The 13694-nt window shown below is 55.9% G+C and overlaps 1 protein-coding gene across 1 annotated transcript in view; it reads right to left on the bottom strand.

Moving 5' to 3' along the window:
* Positions 1-13694, bottom strand: part of LOC122389744 (protein bric-a-brac 1-like) — a gene marked incomplete at its 3' end in the record, with an annotated part of 47661 nt that overhangs the window by 33140 nt on the left and 827 nt on the right. Inside the window, exon 2 of the mRNA XM_043382068.1 lies at positions 12415-12556. Coding sequence (XP_043238003.1) covers positions 12415-12555 — 141 coding nt within the window. The remainder of the gene's footprint in view (positions 1-12414; positions 12557-13694) is intronic.

The following is a 13694-nucleotide window of genomic DNA, read 5'->3' as shown; positions in this document are numbered from 1 at the left end:
CCCGTCTGCCATTCATCAGCAGGTGAGGATAACGGCCCCGCGATGGCCGTCGCGCCATTTATCTGCCGTGGCGCGCCATCGTCCCTATTTCTGCCGGGCCGAGGCGCGGCCGGCAGGGTTTGGCAGCGCGCGCCGCACCATGAAAGCCTGAGAACGGGCGAGGCGGCGTGACCACAGACACCTTGGGGCGGCGAACCGCAGACGCGAACCAAATCACGGAGGCCCCGTGATGGGGGCGGCCACGAGCGGCAGCCTACATAGCTGCTCAGAGTGCTAAACGTGCGGTATGAATAACTAGCTGGGTTATCACTTATCATAGCCGTGACACAACCTACATGGAAGCGGGGTGTTCTACATTTACACGAGACTGAATGGGTGAATTATAAAAGTATCATATTCATATCCGTGCCATAGCGGTACACAGCACAGTTCAAGGTGCCATACGAACCAACTGTATGTATTGCTAGGCTACCAACTCATGCTATGCCAAGCCTCCATAGCAGTTCAGAAACCAAACACTCGAAATGAGCCAATGAGTTGTCATACCGATGTTTCATTGCCTACATAGCTGCTTAGGTTACTTGCAAAGTGCAAACGCGCACCAAATATTTGGGTTATTGCTCAGCATACTGGTCAGTGGTCGCACATCATGTGACTGGATTTATGCACATAAGCACACCATCAATTGCCTTATAATATTTCAAACCATCAAACACGGCGACTTTTCAAGCAAGAGAGCACTGCAAACGAGCAACAATATAAATAGGACAAATGAAGGCTAAAGTGATGTGATGTACACAAAGGAAAACCTACAAGTTATGCACTATGCAGCATCGTCGCAGCATAAACTGCGCGGTAGCGCCGCACGGGCCTACGCCATGCGTCATTTTTAGTGAGACCGGGAAAGACGGAGACTGTCGCGAAAAGCCGGCGTCGTTTTTGGCGAAGGGAGTCTGTCTGTTCCGTGGCCGGGCCAGCTGGCCAGTGAGAGGCGTCAGCGCCGCTGCGCGCTGGCAGCGCCCACCAGCCGGTTAATTCGTCCTTGGCTGTGACAGTTTGGGAGCGATTCCGCCCAGCCCGACTCCTGTTGTTTATAGTGCAAACCGCATTGGTAAGAATAACATCGAGCCCATGAGCGAATCGCGGCCAGCCACAGCGCGCCGCTCTGGACATGGAGCAGGGCACAGCGAACGACGCGGTGGCATACCAGGGCCGGGGCGCCACCCTCCCCTGCCCACCGGAGTGGGCCCCGGGCGGCCGGACAGGCAGACAGGACGGGCCACTGCGCCGTCTGCAGCGCCACAGTCCCGAGACCAGCGACACAGACAGAGACGGCTGCACAGTGTAACACAGTGTGTATACCCCACACGGACAAACAACGCCGCCAAATGGACTGGCAGGGCTTTCCATGCACTGATTAGGAGTGGCAGTGCAACTTGGGACTGTGCTACCCGCCCTACATGTCACAATATTCTCCAATACATATATCGTTATTGTGTGCTTTGGGAATGGTGAATACCTACCCAAACGTTGAACGATTAGCAATATTTTTAACAAAAATCAACCACTCAGCAAAGACTTATCGTTCACGTCACATCAATTCCATTATTGCAACTGCACCGTGCACAAAAACGCACCAGGAAAACCCCCACTACCGACCAAGACGGGAGCGACTGTTGATTTCGCACGGTGCACCCGAGCGAGTGATTTTGTTTCGGTTTGTTTTACGATCCATAATGCCACTCGGGTACCGTTGGCAGCTACTGTGCATCACTGCCGACACTGTGCACACGCGAGGGCGGCGGCGGCGGCGGCGGCGGCGGCGGCGGCGGCGGCGGCGGCGGCAGCGCGGCCCGGCGGCGGCAGCGAGGCGGCGGCGGCAGCGAGGAACCCTTTTCCTGCGCCACTTGGTCCTCATGACAGTCAGCTCAACCTCCACCTACTACCGGTCCGGCGTACCTGATGACCTCCGTTCAACACCTCTCTACACCTGACGACCTTTGACAACGGGTCACGCCGGAAGGTATAGTCCCCAGTGAACGGATTACATTCAGACCTAACCTGGTGGCATTGGGAATAGCGCTGGGAACGCCAAAGGTGGCAGGCCTGTCGAGTGCCAATCATACCAAGAAGACGTGCGCAGCTACTCGCTCAGAGCGCAGGTAGGCTGAATAATCAAGCGTGAAATTCTCTTTCCCATGAAATGACATAAGTGCAAACCACTGGAGTCACCCCCTACCCTACCCCTTCCCCTCTACCCCGTAATCAGGCACGCTCGGCGGCCACACCCGTTCGTGTGGCAACAAAAACCACTACAGATCCTACGGGCACGTGCCCGTACACCGCCCGCTACTCACGGGCACAAAAACGCCAGCCACCGGCCACCCGTAGTAAGACGAGACGACCGGCGGCGACCGCTAAACCCCAATAACAGAGCCTGGCGGCATTTTGTTGGTGGATTTTGTTGGTGGTATTATTGTGTTGGGACGCAGACCGACCGATCTGTAGAGGTTGGTGGTAAATGATAATAGTGGGAAAACAGGTCAGGAAGGAAAACGTTCGTTTTTATCAGATGTCATAAGCCAACACGGTGAGTGGTTTAGACAGATAAGCGATACGTTGCAACGCCTCCACAGTGCAACTCATGGGTGCTCATGTCTTCTGAAAATAAACATTGGCAGCATCCGTATCGCGAGCCTCGGCCGAGGACGCTGCCGGGCTGTCAGCGCCACGATCGTCGCTATTGACTCTGCGATATTTCGGGTTATTCGATTAGCATACCAATCACCTGTCGCTGACAGTTGACAGCAGGTAGCGTCACGCTGAAATAACGTGAGTGGAGCGCGCCTGCCGTACACCGGAGGAGCAGCGGGTCAGTGGCCCCGACACCTGCCATGGAGCCAACCGAACCCCGCGTCACCGGCATAGCCAGCCGCGAGCCGAATCCCGACTAAATAAACACTGCGCGTGCAGCGGCGAGCGAGTGCGCCGACACCTTTCCGCAACGCTGCACCGCCCACACCGGCATTCGATTCAGGTAAAATGTCGGCGCCATGTTTTGCCTGGCACCGCCGCCAGTGCCGAGTTCGCCGAGTGATTTGCCAAGAGGCTGTTCGCTGGAGTTTCTGCGACAATGCCTCCTCCGGGAGGACCGGAAAGCGAGGCCGGCCGCCACCCCCATGGATCATCAAATGACCATCTGTCACATTACAAATAAAACCCAGATCCCTCATATTGCGTCATAACTCGTGTCTGGGACGGGAAGTTTTATGGAAGACCCGAAATAAGCCTTCCGCAGCGATCCGGCGGCCAATTTTCCTTTCGGTCGTCGGTGGCGCCGTCCGGGGCGTGATTTACTCGGCCACATCAGAAAGGTCATCAGAGTCTCGGCTGGTCCGCGCCGGCTGCTGCTGTCTCTGCACTGACTGGGTGGTCCGCGGGGAGCCCTAGCCGACCTGCCTCCCTCTCCTGCGCCGAGTCAGCAGCAGAGAGCGGCACCATGACGCTGTAGATCTATAAAGCCGGTCTCTGAGAACTGAAACTCTGTCCGGCGCGGCGACTGCCCCGAGGCACGCAGTGGCTGGTGGGAGGTGTTCCGTTGCAGAGGACGCCCGCTGCTACTGGACACCGGTCTCTCCGTCAGCAGCTCGGCGCGGCGCGGCGCCATGATCCCGTCACGTCTCAAGCCGCGTCCGATCGGGCCGGACCGGTCTCACCCGCACTCCGCCCTCCGCTCGGCCGCCGTCCGCCGTCCTGCGGACCGGTCCTGCAGGGGCGGCTGCCGCGCATGACTGACCCGCCGCTGGTAAAGCGATCAGAGAAAGTTGGGGAGCGGCGAGTCGGGATGCCGAGAGACCCGATATACTGCTCCACAGGCTGAAATGAGCCAGACAGCGGAGCCTGAGCGGGCTGCAACCGCGGCGGCGGCGGCGGGCGGCGGGACCTCCCCGCTCGTCCGCCGCCGCCGCCGCAGGCCCATCAGCAGCGCAGGCCGTTTGATGAAGTCACGAACGGGCTGCGGATCACGGGCGGCAGCGGCCACCATTATAAACGAGCCGATGATTCACGGCGGCAGCGACTCGATACGGCGCGTCGATAACGGCGACCAGCCGTCCGCTATATCTGCAAACTTGAACCGTATCGGACGCGGGCGAGGACGAGCTCAGAACTTGCGAATTTGTTGGTGGACTCGGGCCGATAAAGAACCGGTCAGGAGATCTAGCAGCCGGTCGGGAATTTATGGGACGGCCGCGGCGCGGCTGCAGAGTATAACACTGTCAACACGACCTCAGCGCCGCGGCGCGCTGCCGCACCGCACCGCCCTGCAGACTGGCCGAGCGCGACTTTCTTCCAGCTAAAACACGCCGGCTATCCGGAATCGCAGTCTGCAGGCGCTCCAGCGCGAGAGCCGCGGATGTCCGCGCTCCTCTCCGCCGATAACCCGTCCATCCGAGTCAGTGGGTCCAGTCCCGATGGCGCAGTTTGCCAGCCTCTCCCGGGGGTTCTGAAGCGCCCTTCGTGCCCTGCCCTGTTTGTTCGACCGACTGCCTCTCAGATGTCTGGCGCCTCTCTCGCTCGGATGATTCCCGGCCGTTCTGTGCCCTCTGCCCTACCAGCTCCTCTGGCGTCTCATGATGACCTGCAGGCAGGCACAAACTCGGGTCGTCTGGTATGGCGTTCTGAGCCCTCTGAAATCCATCGCGCCCTTCTGCGACCGTGAGACGTTCCAAGGGTTCGTTGTTCTTGACTTCAATGATTCACATGTTCCTATTTAGATTGTATATCCGACGTCTCCTGGCCATGGTACTTATGTATCAGAGTTGTGTCTCCGATGCCCAAGGGCTGTGTCATCGATGTTTCAGGAGTGTGACTCTGATGTCTCAGGATGAGGAATGTGCCTCGAATGTCTCAGGACTGAGATCAATGTTGATGCATCCATACTCCACACTGTGTCTATGATTCTCCCGTCTATATCTCAAATGTCTCCTTCCTGCCTACCGACTCTCCTGGCTCTGTTGGAGCCCCAACTGTCTCACATATCTGTGACGGAGAAGCCGGGTCGGGCGGGTTGCGCGGTCCGATGGCGTTGCGACTGATCGGGGCGGAGTCGGTGTCGTCAGCACAGCCCTCTCCCCACCGCCTCCTCCGCTGCAGGCCCGGGGACAAAGACGACTGATATTTCCGAGACGCCGCTTCAATTACGATGACGCCTGCAGCCGCGCCGGGCCGAGCCCAGCCGGCCGACAGGCGAGGCCAGACGCGTCAGGCGAGCCAGGCCGACCGACCGACCGACCGACCGACCGACGAAACTCCCTCCTCCCCGGCTCGAGCGACGGAACTCGGGACCATACGGCGGGCTTTCCTGCGTACCCACCGCCCCTCAGGGGAGCCACACACTCAGACAGAGCTCATAGATCATGGCTCATTACGTCCGGTCAGCACAGCGGGCTCCGAGAGCCGACGCCAGCCGCTAGCAGTAACGACTTCCGACAAAGGAGCCGGTTCATCGATTTCTCTGTGCTTTAATACAGCAGTCATTAGACGCGGCCGCGATGTGTGCCGACGGAGGCGGCGACGAGGATTGGCGGTCCCCGGCCGACCGTCATGGGTCCTGGTCACGCGACCAGACCGTCATGGGCGAGGGAAGGACTGCCGAGGAGGATATAGGACAGTTGGGAGCCGCCGCGGACCCAGCCGCCCCCAGCCCAGCCGGCGCTGCTACAGGTGCGCGCCCATGAGGGACAGGGCTTATCATAGCCCTCACTGCAAATCACCGTAGCCGGCATGTTGCGGTCGGTTCGCTTGTCAATTATTTGTTTCTTTACGAGCGCCGCTGAGTGGTTTTCGCCCGGTGGCCGCCGTCGGACATGGGCCCGTCATTTCTCGTTCCCGGTATGCAGACGGCTCGATAGGCGGCGTTCGGAACACTCCCGACGGGCGCCGTTTGGTGGCGGCGCCGAGGATTTTCCAAACAAATAGCGCGCCGCGCCGATAACACTATGCAATAAGGAGCGTCGATGCGGGCGGCGATCAGGACGGCGCGCCTGAGCCTCCCAAAGGTCAGACGGAGCGGCGCCGCCGACCGCGATTGCAATGGGCGCAGATGAGCTCTGGGATCGGTCATGGGCATGGATTGCCTCTGTCGATCTCGAGACAGCAGGGCAAGTGTATGCGTTTGTCTGTCACCGGAGTGGGTCAATCGGCCGCCGCACGTGCGCGGATGCCGGTCGGATGTGCCACCTGCCTCCCCATTCCGCGCCACGCGCCGTCTTTATGAGCGTGCCGCCCCCGCTCTCGGCCGCAGGGCGGGGCCGCGCGCGGAGCGACAGCGGCCGGCTCTGTCAATGGCCGCCTCCACCGACGATGGAACCGCCGGAGCCGACGGCGCCCGGTCCGGGCTTTGACCGGGCGTGCAACAGGGCGCGCCGGCGGCCGCGGCGGCTCAGCATCCGAGTCGAGGGCGGCCGGCGGCGGCACCTCATCGATCGCCGGGGTCAACGCATCGCTCCCCGCTGCCGGGTGTGGCTGCCATGGCTGCCGGCGCCGACCATGGCCGGTGGGCGGCGCAGCGCCCCGCGGGACTGCCGTCGGCCCGACACCGGCTCCGTGTCCAACAGTCGCCGGTGGACGGGATTACGCCCGCTATCGCGCCGCCACCTTCACTGGGGCGGAACAGCCGAGCCGACAGCGGCCTTTGTCTCTGGCTGTCCGTCGAGCCGGCCGGCCGGCCGCTCGGCACAGAGCGATAAATATGTAATTGCGCCGTGAGCCGGGGCCCGACCCACTCCTCCCGGCTGTCGTGACTGGTAATATTCAACGGCGTCATCACTTGGTCGCCGCCGGCCGACCCACGCGACCGATTCACTGCAGCGAAACAGAGCTGGGGTAAACAGGTCGTCCCATGCCCCTCCCTCAACCACCCGCCGCCATAATACCTACTCCTCATGCGCAATACCGGACGACTGAAACCAAACAGCGACGGTTTGCAGGGTCCGCCGGCGCGGCGGGGGCATGTTTTCGGCATACCAGACTGATAGTGTCAGGTGGCTGGTGGCGGCGGCGGCGGCGGAGGCGGGGGAGGACGCGCCGCTCGGCTCGTGACCGGCTCGCGAACGCCATCCGTCAGCGGCCGGCGCTCGGTGTTTACACGGGGGTAGAACGGAGGAGCCGCGGCCACGGCCACGGCCGCCGCCCGCCGCGCCGCTCATTACCGAAACTATTATCGCCGTCCGGCGCAGCCACGGGAGATACGGGAGACCGAGGGAGAGAGACTTGTTAGCGCCGTCATATATACCAGGAGTTCGTGGCGGTACCGTTACAGGTCCGTGACGATCCTGATGGTCCGCGACATTGCTCTAGATTATTGATTTTATGATGAATGCGTTTCGGGGGCACGGTATTTTTGTGCAATGTTGCGTCATGTCCTTGCTAAGCGGTTTGAGATGCTCACGTTGCAAGGTCCGTCAAGGGTAATGACATACACATTACATGACGATTACGAGCTAGCCCTTGGGGTCGAAAACCCATACCCAAATGGAAGCTTGCAACCGGAAGATGACTCTTTGCCACGTAAACACAACGGGACGTGGAATTTCGGGTATGTATAAGAGCGATTTTTCCGAGTCAGGTAGGAGCTCTTCCATGCATCCCAAGTCAGTGACCTGTGCTGGACCGTGTTGCCGTGCCGCCCACCGAGCGGAGGGGCGGGGCAGCGGGCCGTCCCTGCGACCGCGACCGTCTGCAGCAGGCTGCACGGTATACTCGGGCCGATGTCAACAGGTCACGGCTGGCACGCCACTACTGTAGTAGAGCGGTGGCCGGAGCGACACCGCCGCACGCCCGCCCACTCGGCCGGTCCACAGAGCTGCTTTGATTTAAACAGGTTCCAGTTGTCTGGATGGCTTGGAACGGTGGTAGCTTGACTCTACATACATTCTACAAGGGCGGTGGCTCTGCACTTTACCGAGTAATGAGCTCAGCTGTCTGCATCACGCTGGGTGTTCAACTGTTGCTTCCACGTGTTACACATGGGTGAAACGGACTGGTCACTGGCGAAGCCAAGCCACTGGGGACTCGGCAGGACGCACTAGCTAAGCACTATGTATCGTAAAGCACTAAGCACTATGCAGCCAAAGCTCAGAACGCGGTAGGCATCGTAGTATCTGGGAGCATCGTAGCAGCTGGGGGCGTTTTCAGCAGCAGAGAGTGCCAAAATCAGCTGAAGACATCGTAATCCGTAAGTAGCAATGGAGAGTATCATAAGCAGTTGAAGGCGTCGTAAGCAGCTCGTAGTATCTTTGGCACTAAAGACATCGTAAGCAGCTGGGTGTCAATAGCAGCTAGGGGCATCGTAAGCAGCTGGGACTTAGGAGTATCATTGGCATTGAAGACATCGTAAGCGACTGAAGATGTTACTTTGTCCGAGCACATTACGGGTTCGCTCGCGTAAAGACAGAGAAAGCTCCTTCGAGCTAGGTGGTAAAGAGGATCGATATGGGAGTGGGATATGGAAATGGGAGTGTGAGAGCGCGGAGAGAGACCGGGGTGGGTTGCAGGAGGCGCGCAAAGGAAAAGATAAACGACACCCAGGCGTATCGTCAAGGCAACTTGATTATGCATTCAAAGTGGAACAAAAGGAACGAGAAATGGCTGATTCAAAGGGCGAGGCGTGTGAAGGATCAGACAGTCTCGTCCACTGATTTTCATCATCGTTAAGCATGACACTTTGTTCTCGCATCATAAATGAATGTGAATGAGTTGGTGCATTCCATTGCCTTGTTCCATGTCAGCTGCGCCGTTTTCTAGGTTTTCCATCGCATTACGTGTCAATGCTTTAAGCGCTAACTGGTCCTTTGTTACTGAAGTTCACTTCTCCAAAGCCAGGGATTGGCTGAATGGCTTTATAGTGTCATTTTATCACCATCAGTATCGTGCATATGGCTAGGATAATGGAACCATTCCCCGGAGCCCAGAGTAACAACTACACCAATGCAGTAGAAGAGCAGGCAGTCTGAAACTAAAGAGAAGGGTTCGAAAGGGTTCGAAAGTAAAACAGAGCAGAGTGGGAGTTAGGCGGTAATGAGTTTGGTTAGAATCCCGCTGTCAGTTTCTGTGAAAGCGGTCTCGAGTGCTGCAGAGAAGATGCCGCCACAGGCGCTGTTACCACTCTGTTCGGAGTAGTGGCAGATGATAGCGTTTTTGTTTCAAACGCATGCCTGATAAAGAGGGCAGGCTATCATATTCTCGCTTTGGACAATCGGCCAGAGCTCTTTGGTACTCGTTTACTTTTTTTTGTGAAATGGCTATGAGAAGACATGAGAAAGAGCGCCATACGTCATTCACACAGCGTTCTGGGGCATTCATTTCCATTTTTATTCGATCAATCTGGGACAGTTTGTTATAACTGATGTGTTTATAGCGCTGACCTCTGCTCTGGAAGTCTTCCAAAGACAATAGTCGGCCCAGATATCACGGCGGTGACAAGCCTCATCAAAGATACGGCCTCGACAATGCAAAGTCTCAAAACCCTGTCTGCTTCCTGAAATTCGCATCGAATTCCACGTTGTTGTTTTAACTCTTGCCTGGCCATTGGCAACTAAAGGCGATCCTGTTGGGTTTGCTACGCCAATCCCTCAAATACGTGCGACTGCTGTCGAGATGCCCGACCCCTAATCAGGTATCGCCTCCTCCCGTGCGCCGGGGACCTTCGCCGCCGGTGAGCCGTTGATCGGACCCACTCGGCCCGCCAAGGTCCACGCTCGGGGATTATCCTGGCCCGAGTTCTCTGCCGCCGCCGCGCCGCCAACTCGGCTATCTGATCAGCGTCGGGGAAGCGGCCGAGGGCCTTTTCTCTCTGCCTGCACTCAGCGCCGTCTGCCTGTGGCCAAGGTCGGGCCAGAATGGGGTCATGCGGCGGCCGCTGGCAGCGCGCCGCATGCCGGGCCACGCACAGCCGCCGCTGCTGATTCCCATGCAGCGCGGCGCGCCTGCAGCCGCTCATGGCGGCGGGAAAACGGCGGCTCGGCCCGCCCGGCGGCGGCGGCCCACATTCGGAGCAGCTCGGCCCGGTCCGCCCTCAGCTCCGCCCGCCGCTCGGCAGCAGCGGCTGCCGGCCGAGCAGGACGGCGTGAAATCGCCACCTGCTCCTCACAGGACTGCAGACGGTGGCCTTCGGCAGCGGGCGGCCGTGTGCGCGCGGCCCACCTCAGCCGACCGGTTTTCGAGACGGGTCCGTCTGCCAGCGCATGATAACGGCCCAGCGCGCAGCTCTCTGTGCACGCTGCCAGCCGCTCATCTCTGCGAGACTAGCACACGGGGCGGGCGCAATGGCCGTCCAAAAACAGCAGCCGCAGGCCGGGTTTCAGTAGAGTTTGTGCAGCGCCCGCGGTGCCGCTGATCTGATACCGAGGCGCTCTTGTTGCGCCGCGTCATGCGAGCGGCGCCGTCCGACCCTTGTCCCCACAGTGCCACGTGTCGCCTTCAACACAGCGGCAACCGAGACGGTAACACCACCCGGCGGGCGCCGTGCCGGGGCACCCAGGGCACCGCCGGACACAATGGAAAGACGAATTCGGCACAGCTCCTGCCCCCGACCGCCCCACCTCCGTCTGCAGCGGAGGCGACGAATTCGTGCCCACAAAAGTTTTGTCATGGCCGGGAAGATGGACCATATTTCGGTGCAGAGTTTCTGCAAGTTCCCAGTGACAGTTTGCAGCCGACTTCGCTCAGTGAACGTTTCTGCACGCCCTAGATATAGTTGTGGGAAGTTCACATAGCCCGCAGAATACCATCTTAGAGATAGACGCAACCAAGAACTGAAATAAACACCTCAGCGACTGGAGAAAAAAGAACCTTTGTGGAAAAATAATTGGGGTATGAATTAAAACGCTGGATAAAGTGACAACAAAAGCGAATATGTAGCAAAACATAAACATGCTCGATCCGCACGGCTCAGAGAGCGGCTCGACAGCGCCACTGCACAATCAGACAGAGGCCGGCCGCCGGGAGAAGTGTTTCACGCTGTTCATGGCCCGGCCGGAGCGGTGCGGCGCTCCGGTCGACCTACTTTCCCTGCCGTCTCAGTCCCGGCGCAATGGAAACAACGAAAAGGGCCGGCAGAGAGCGGACGAGCTAAAAAGAGCAGGCATGCACCATATGGATATTCAGAGAGGCAGAGAATATGCCAGCATGAGCAATACAGGTAATTGATGAACCGACCAAGAATAGCCTATTCGAAGCCAAAATAATTGTGCGACGTAAATGTACTGAACGATAATTATTGTTAAGATAAAAATATGAAATGAACGTTCAATACAAATGCGACAACCGGGATGACATCGAATGCATTTCGCCAGTCCTTTAGGATAATCCGTTTATAATAAAAAAAGGTTAATGCTCCACATACATAATCCCTAAATTCTGACAGGGAAGGGTCTAGTAATATCGGTGGGGTGGGAGGGTTAGGACCCCCTACCTATCGCTCATGAGACAAACTAATGGGCACATTCCAGTGAGCAAATCGAACATTTGCAGACATGCCGCATTGACGACGACATATTAAATTGGCGCTGTAAGGAGGGACGAACCCTGGAACTCTGATTACATGTAAACTGACCGCGCTTACATCAAATCAACCGATCGATTTCATATTGCAAATAATATATCAAGAAAAAATAGAACGCAATGCGCCGGAGTTGTGCTGACACCGTTCCCTTTTTGAGTGACACTGAAAACCAAGGCCGTATCAAAACCAAGAACGATATCGAATCAATACTTCAGTGCATAGTTCAGCGCCATATCGCGAGCACGAACGCTTCTCGTCCAATCCTGGAGCATCCATATTCATCGAAAACTGTTGGAAAACATGAGAGTATGGTCGACAATCAACCGAATCATTATCAATGCATTGCGTTGTACCGCACCTGCGAATAATCAGATACTGACGAAGAGCCATCAATAGCCTCCTGCTCAGGGTGAACGGCAGTCGACACTGGAACGACTTCCTTATTCCTAGGACCGTCTACTGTTCGGGATACAGCAACTACTCCGCATTTACGTCAAATAAATATCAACCAATGTTGAACAGCAATATAATCGTATGCCCTATGACGAATCCCTCGCAGGCTTCGATATAAGGGATGTCGCTTATCCATATACTCCACTCAAAACATATGTCCTGACCAAAGCTACAAAAGCTAGCTCCTTTCCATCGCTGAAGGCAGATCCCGTCAAATCCCGGCAGGTCCCATCATCCCGGACCAGAGAAGAAAATAAATGTGAACGTCCTTTTATCGGCAAACTGTTCATACCACTCGGTGAGGGGTCACATCGCTCTGCATCTATGACGAGTTTTCCCCGCCCAGACATACCGAGGACTGTCGGGTGCACCGCCGGACAGGCAGCCACGTTCCTCACCTTGTGGGCTTTCAGCTGGGAGCCCTCGCAGGCCAGTGTCACGTCCACAAACGCCTCATTCTCTCGTAGCTGGTCGAACACAGCAGTCATGTTCGACTGGTAGTTATTCCACTTCAAACAGAAATGCTGGTCCTCCTCCATTCTGAAATAGGGACAGAAGGGTGTAAGCACTCATGATACAAAACAAGGGCCTTATGGAGAAAAGCAAGTCGAGTCCCTATGCGATCAGCATGGAATAATGGCTTAAGCTTGTAATAAAATTGGAGTTAGGTCAGTGATATGGGGAACAGCCTTGGACACAACCTGACTGTAGTCTTGGACAAAGTCACAGCCAGACACCATATCCAATAATTGTAAAAATCAAATAGGTAGATCCATGGGTAGTGATAAAAGATCCCATGTAGGTAGGCTTGAGTTGGACTTGGGAGTAGCAAACATGAGTTCACAAATGGTATCTTTATGGGCACAAATGAAATAGTGGTATCCTTCACATCACTCTTTTCACTTTAAGTAGGTATGCTTGAAAACAAGTTATATTTAGGTGGGAAATGGAGACCATTCAATGTTCTAGTATGCCACTTGAGCCTTAGTGAAGGAACATATGCTGGCAAGTCCCAGAATACATGAATATGCTCAAAAAAAAAAAATGCCCAGGGTACATTAAATTATGCAATCACTTAATCATTTTTAGAGTTGACCATCCCTTGGTGTAGATCTTTATAGGATAAGAGTAGAGTCAAGCACAATTCAGGATCATTAATACCTAGCATACAATACTTCAGCCAATTTCCGAGCACTTCCAAACAACCTATACCTATAGCCAAAACCATTTACAATCCATAATAATTTATATGATCATTGCATGCATCGCACCAGAACTAAATAGCATTGGCATCTAAGAGATGAGCAATTTAATCTTATGCATAACTGTAATTTAATTCAGGACCAATATATTCCAACAGCAGATAATTACAAAATTGCACAAAAATAAACAGCATGTGAAATGCTAAAAAGGTAGTCATAAAGCAAGCTAGAAACTGATATTCCGCAGTCAATGATCATGATCAAAAGTCAAAACAAAACCTCTAGACACTGACACCCCCGAATAACAGGAAGCATGCAACAGGAAACATGCAACACATGTATGTGGCATGCAACAGGCAACATCTAAGAATTCAACAGATTATAATGCAACAATGCAATATTGAAATTTGCAAAAGACGAACAATCCAGCCTATTCATACAAGCTTGAGCTCTAACCAACACATGTGCCATGAAAC

This window comes from Amphibalanus amphitrite, unplaced genomic scaffold (genome assembly GCF_019059575.1).
Source record: "Amphibalanus amphitrite isolate SeventyFive unplaced genomic scaffold, NRLGWU_Aamphi_draft 000369F_arrow, whole genome shotgun sequence".
NCBI classification, from domain to species: Eukaryota; Metazoa; Arthropoda; class Thecostraca; order Balanomorpha; family Balanidae; genus Amphibalanus; species Amphibalanus amphitrite.
The sequence above is the reverse complement of the archived record's forward strand: the minus strand, read 5'-3'. Positions and strand labels throughout refer to the sequence as shown.